At 40.6% G+C, this 6,362-nt stretch overlaps 1 protein-coding gene across 1 annotated transcript in view; it reads left to right on the top strand.

Moving 5' to 3' along the window:
* Positions 1-4,583, top strand: part of OTP (orthopedia homeobox) — a 9,227-nt gene extending 4,644 nt beyond the window's left edge. The window contains exon 3 of the mRNA XM_070736356.1: positions 4,056-4,583. Within this exon, the coding sequence (XP_070592457.1) occupies positions 4,056-4,583 (528 nt within the window). The remainder of the gene's footprint in view (positions 1-4,055) is intronic.
* The last annotated feature ends 1,779 nt before the right edge of the window (positions 4,584-6,362 follow it).

Raw genomic sequence — 6,362 nt, 5'->3', positions numbered from 1 at the left:
TGCAAACTCCATTAGACCCTTAATACCATATTAATATCATTGGCTGATGCAGAAGCTGAGAGGTAATTGTTGGTATGCCAATCTCAAGGCAAAGTTGCCCAAATGCCTCTGGCTAATATATTTCCAGAGCCAAGCTGTCAAGTGTGCTTTTTCCAAATACTGTATCCCTCTGGTTTTCACTCCTGTTTAATCTGTCATGCAGTGGTTTCCAAGTGGATACATCCACATTTTCAAAAGCATATGCACTATTGCTCTGAAATGAAGTGATCCAGACTTGATGGAAATTCTTTTACAACCCCAGTAAACCATGACACATAAAATGATTTTGTGGCCACCATTTAACTAACCCTAAAACGTAATTGAACAAAATTATTTCTCCTCTGCTCCACATCTTCCCCTCCCTTCTATTCAATTATTATTCTTATAACATTTAGATACTTAACAGCTGTTCTTTCTTACTAATGGGCCCCAGCACCTTTCCCAGTCTAAATAAAAGGGATTGCAAAAATATGTCTCTACTTGGGACCCATATACCTCCAATGTCAAGGCTCAGAAAATTTAAATGGTGGTGTTGAAAAAAAAGCCACCCTCATTTTCAAATAAGGTAGAACTTATGGACAAATCTGTAGTTCATATTACCCTGAAATTAACAAATGTGCTCCCTAAGGAGTTATGGCATGCTAAATACATGAACACAAAGATTAAAGATCTGTTAAAAGTGTTTAGACGTGTTAAAAGATTTGAAGAGAGAAAAATGATAGAAACTGATCAAGAAACAACCAGTTTCTCCTTCTCTAAATAGTATCTTGATTATCTTCTAAACAAGTGGAATATTTATTTTTATTTTTTATATTTTATCCTACTTTTATAACTCAAGATGGCAAACATACATAATACTCTTTCCTCCTATTTTTCTCATGAAACAACCCTGTGAGGCAGAGTTGGGCTGAGACAGTGTGTGTCTCAGTCACCTAGCTGACTTTCATACCTAAAATTGGACTAGAACTCAAGTGTCCTGGTTTCCATATCAATATCTTAACCACTACACCAAACTGGCTCTAAGCTTGAGAATGCAAACATGATCCTTGAAACATGATACTCACACCACTTGTCAATCGACAGCACCCAGGCTGATTAAAACCAAACCATCTTTGCATAAAGCAAGAACAGAAAATAGGAAAATCCCAGTCAATTGGCTAAACACATAAAACAACATTAAAAGTTTAATCTGGATAAACATTAGCTGGAGGAAGAGAACTAAAGGGCCAGCAACACATTATTTTCTTTTCAAACAGCAATTCATGAATAGCCCCTTCACTTAAAACAAATAACAGTTGTATAGATAAATATTCTATTTCAGATAGGAACTGAAATAAAGAATACAAAGCCTAGATAAGGAAAGAGAAAAAGCTAACTAAAGGACATAGTCCTAAACAGGCCTATGTGAGTTAAATGCAGTTTGTTCAGCATTATATTTAGAACTAAGTGGGAAAATGCTATTATACTTATTGTCATGCTTAAAATCATAGTGGTTGTTAGTTTTGAAGAGAGGTCACACTTGTGTAATTTTCAAAAGCTTTTAAACAAGTACATATATTTAGGAGAGGATTTTTAAAGAGTTCTTGAATTAAAAGGTTAAATAGAAGTAAAAAAAATAAGTAAGCATAGGTAAGGTCAATAGTAGCTGAAACTGATTAAAGCTTGGTTAAGCATCAGTGTGAATGCCTAAAACAAAATTCTGTACATTTGCCAGAGCAGCTTCCTTGAGGTAACATTTTAGTAACAATGCTGTAATCCTGCAGCATTTGAGTTTAATCCCCAACTTCAAAATGAAACTCCATTGAAATATCTAGATTTTTTTGTTTTTACTTTATTGAAATTAACCAAAGAAAATTTAAATTGCAAACCTATTATACCTAAGCAATGGCTTTTCCTTTCATGTGGAAAATATGCTTATTTTAAACATGATTAGGAAATATGAGAACTGATATAAAAGAATTATATCCCTTCTCTTTATTAATCAATTTGCAATTTCTGAGAAAAAATGGGGAACTATTGGATAATTAGTCTAGGATATCTTTCTTTTAAAACCAAATGCAATATTTCAGCTGGTGTATAATTTATTAGATCTTGGTGGAACTCATTGTATACGATTACATTGAGCTGAGACATTTTTTTCAAATAGTTACTAATTCACCTGGCTTTCATTTTTAAACACATTATTTTAATTCTTGGGTCAGAGAAGTGTGCATTGAACCATATAATGTAATATACTTTGGGTTATGTGTAAAAAACCTCACATACACATAAATATATTTGAAAAAAATAGGCTGAGTCATACTGGATAAACACTTATCTGGTCTGGATTCTTCTCAAAACATTTTAACTGGTGATGCTTATGAAGGGTTGTTCTATTAACTCTGAACTGGGGGCAATTACCATACTAGTATTAGGCATACCACTGATTTAGAAGCATCAGTATTAGTATTAATAGGCAATTACAAATGGTACTTACATACACCAAATATCAACATACAGTAGATCTCAGTAAGTTGCTGCTCTAGGATATTTGTATGCAACATGAAGCTGTATCATTGAATCCAGGACTGAACATAACGATTTAACGACAATGATTGTTTCTATGACTTCCATCCTAAAAATTGAGAATTAAGGATATAAAATCCAACACAGAAACAAATAAAATGAAGGCTGCTATGTATTTTTCAACCATGCTTTTGTTGTGGTATGGAATGTAAATCTCTCCACATCTTTAATATTATATCATAGTGTGTGTGTGAGAGAGAAAGAGAGAGAAATAGACAGACAAAAGATTTAACAGGAGTGTGCTACAATGGAAAGATATATTTGGATATATTTGTTGATTAGTGCCAAATGTATCAAAATAAGTTTGAAAGTCTATAAATTTGGATGTTCCTCTCCTCTTTCTCCTAAAGTATAAGCATGCAGCTCAAATTAGCATGACTCCCTCAATCATGTTGCATTATAGCTATAGTCTAATGTGATGATGTATCTGCGTTGATTATACTGTTTAGTTAGTGTGTATTTTTGATAAGTTGATCAAATAATAGCTTCAGTGGAATGATGTACAATACTCAGCAATGAAGTATAGTATTTATCAATAAACTATATTTGCACCAGGTAGTTTTATCTGAATTCTAAAACTTCATTAGATTTAAATGGAATGATTTTATTATATTCAGCAATGTGGCGTATAAGTACAATGATATACCATTATTTAAAAGTATTTATTTTTAAATCAGTGCTAGTGACATGCCAGGGCAGAAAATAACAATTGGATCTGTTAATGGAATGTTACAGCCTAGAAGCAATTTAAACCCAACCCTACATTTTAGTTTCTCCCCCCCACCCCATTTGCCCACTACTGGTAGCATCTCCTGAATGTAACAAAGTTCTCAATATTTAAGCAGATAAAAGAAGTAACAATGACAGTACAGCAAAATTATTTATTTATTTATTACTTAGATTTGTATGCCGCCCCTCTCCGAATTATTCTGATAAAAATAATCTAAATGTTTATTAAATGCAACGCATATTATTAGTAAGGTAATGGCTAGGCTTAAGATAAATATTGTATTTCATTTCAGAACGGAAACCAAGCGTAGTATAATTTACAATACAAGTTCAATTTTGTTCTGTCCTTCGGACCATCTGTGTTTCGAACTGGCAGATGCCTCTTATTGAAAGGAAGATTCTTCCTTTTTCTACCAAAATCCCAATGGAAATATAATAGCCGCCCATCACTCTATATTCCTTTGTTTGTTAATTGAGTAACCATTCCCTGCTTCAGACGAAGCACTTTCGGCACAGAGGTTTCCACAGGATCGGCCTCCTCTGTGTCTTCGGGCTTTCCTCGGCCGCTCAGGCTTCTCGGGGACCGGGTGGCCTTTGGGGGAGGGAGGCGGCACCCCCTTGCGGCTTCGCCCCATGCCAGTTCGGTCCTTCGTGGGTCTAACGCGGCCTTCTTTTCTCTTTCATGGCTCCTCTTCTCCGGCGACAACGGCTGATCCGGGCAGGTCTGGTTCCAGAACCGACGGGCCAAGTGGAAGAAGCGCAAGAAGACCACCAACGTGTTCCGCGCCCCCGGCACCCTGCTGCCCACGCCCGGCCTGCCCCAGTTCCCTTCCGCCGCCGCCGCCGCCGCGGCAGCCATGGGCGACAGCTTATGTTCCTTCCACGCCAACGACACGCGCTGGGCCGCCGCCATGCCGGGGGTGTCGCAGCTGCCTCTGCCGCCGGCCCTGGGCAGGCAGCAAGCCATGGCGCAGTCCCTGTCGCAGTGCAGCCTGGCGGCGGGCCCCCCACCCAACTCCATGGGCTTGTCCAACAGCCTGGGGGGCTCCAACGGTGCGGGCCTGCAGTCGCACCTCTACCAGCCCGCTTTCCCTGGCATGGTGCCCGCTTCCCTACCAGGCCCCAGCAACGTGACGGGCTCGCCGCAGCTCTGCAGCTCCCCGGACAGCAGCGACGTGTGGCGGGGCACAAGCATCGCCTCCCTCCGCCGGAAAGCGCTGGAGCACACAGTCTCCATGAGTTTCACCTAATGGCGCCCTCCGCCTTCCCAGCCAGCAGCCTCTCCCAGCCGCGCCTCCCGTTTTCCCGCCTTTTCTTCACCACCGCCCGGCCTCCCTTGCTCTGACCCGAGCGGATCGCTTCGTTCCCGCCATTTTTCCCCCTCCCCATTTTTTAACCTAAAAGAGGAGGGTGCGGAGAGCCACTCACTTACCAGGGAGCCGACTCAGGATCTGAAACCAATGGGCCAGTTTTGTGAGGGAGAGAAAGGCGCCAGTAAGTGCGCGCATACACACACACACAAGCGCGATCTCCGGCCAGCAACCCTAGCACGTTCAAGCTGCAAACGGCGGAGACGGAGCCAACGGGTGTCTTAATTAAGATTTAAGAAATACCCATCCTAAAGCACTCAGCGGACCTCGTTTAATAAGTTCTGTCGCAGTTCCTCCCCGGCCTACTCCTCACCCAGATCCACAGGAAAACGTTATATATGTACATATGTATTATGTAGATGTGTATACTTTATATACATATAAAGTATATATGTACTCCCTCTCACACACACATGACGTATATGTATAGATACATATGCGTGTGGGTGTATCCATAGGTACATTTTTAAAAAGCCACGGGTTTTTTTGCAGGGGTTTTTGATAAGCAGGTTTTTGAACGGGCGGGCGCGGTTGGCGGGGCGAGAACGGCGGCCATGACGTGAATCGTCCAGGGAAAACAGCCCCTTTTGACGACCCTTTTAAAGCGACGGGAGTCGAATTATTATTATTTTTTAAGGCGACACAGAAACCTCCGCCCCTTCCTTTCCCGTCCTTCCCACTTTTGATGGGCTATTTAATTTCTAAACAAGGCGATTCCGTTGTTTCAGCTTTGGCGCCCCTCATTCTTTCCCCCGCTTTTGTTTCGGCCGCAGCCCCGCGCCCTCCTCGGAGCAGCGGGCAAAGCGACGCCTTGGACCCGAGAGACCTTAAATTCTGACGAAGACTTTGTACAGATACAGCGAGCCGCTATTTCTCCTCCCTTTTTCTGCATGTGCTGGTCCAAATCCAGAGAACAGAAGCTGTTGCGAAGAACGATGAACCCCACGGTGAAAATAGGATGTTTTGTGTAGATAAAGCATTCTTGTTACATACTGGTCGATTTGTGATATGTTAAAAAAAAAAAAACCCACTGTCTGTGCTTATTTATTATGGAATTTTGGGTTTCTTAATAAATGTTTGAGCCTACTACAAAGCTATGATTTGACTTTTCCCAGCGAGTTGGCACCACATTAATGTAAATGGATAAATAAAATCGTTTGCTAAGCGCCTGGTGGGAACGACGGTTGGGAGATAAGAGGTATTTTTAAACGAGTGAGCAAATAATTCATTCCCTCCAGTTTGGAATGGGGAGAGTTGTCACATGTTTGGGAATAGTTCGCTGATTTTGCAATTGAAGCTACAGCATTCCTTAATCACAATTTCAATAAACCGCTTGATCTCTTTGTGTCAAATGACTTAGTGTGTAAGAAGCGAGGTTCTAGTGGAAATAGCAACAGCAAGAAGTACCTGCAATTCTGAATCTAAAACAAGCACTTGCTTGTAAGGATGCGCGTTATAAGGGTTACAGTAAAAATGGCAAATACCCAAGTTCCTTTGTTCTGCTGGTGAACCATTTACAACAAATAATATTTTTTTTCTTGGTAAGTTCTGAGCAAAATCTTTGACCAGACTAAGCTACCATAGAGAACACGAGGCATATAATAGAAAAAAAATAAATCCCTCTCCTCAGATTTTATAAAAATAATATTGCTTGTGTAT

This window comes from Erythrolamprus reginae, chromosome 2 (genome assembly GCF_031021105.1).
Source record: "Erythrolamprus reginae isolate rEryReg1 chromosome 2, rEryReg1.hap1, whole genome shotgun sequence".
NCBI classification, from domain to species: Eukaryota; Metazoa; Chordata; class Lepidosauria; order Squamata; family Dipsadidae; genus Erythrolamprus; species Erythrolamprus reginae.
Note: the sequence above shows the minus strand (reverse complement) of the source record. Positions and strands in the feature narration are given on the sequence as shown.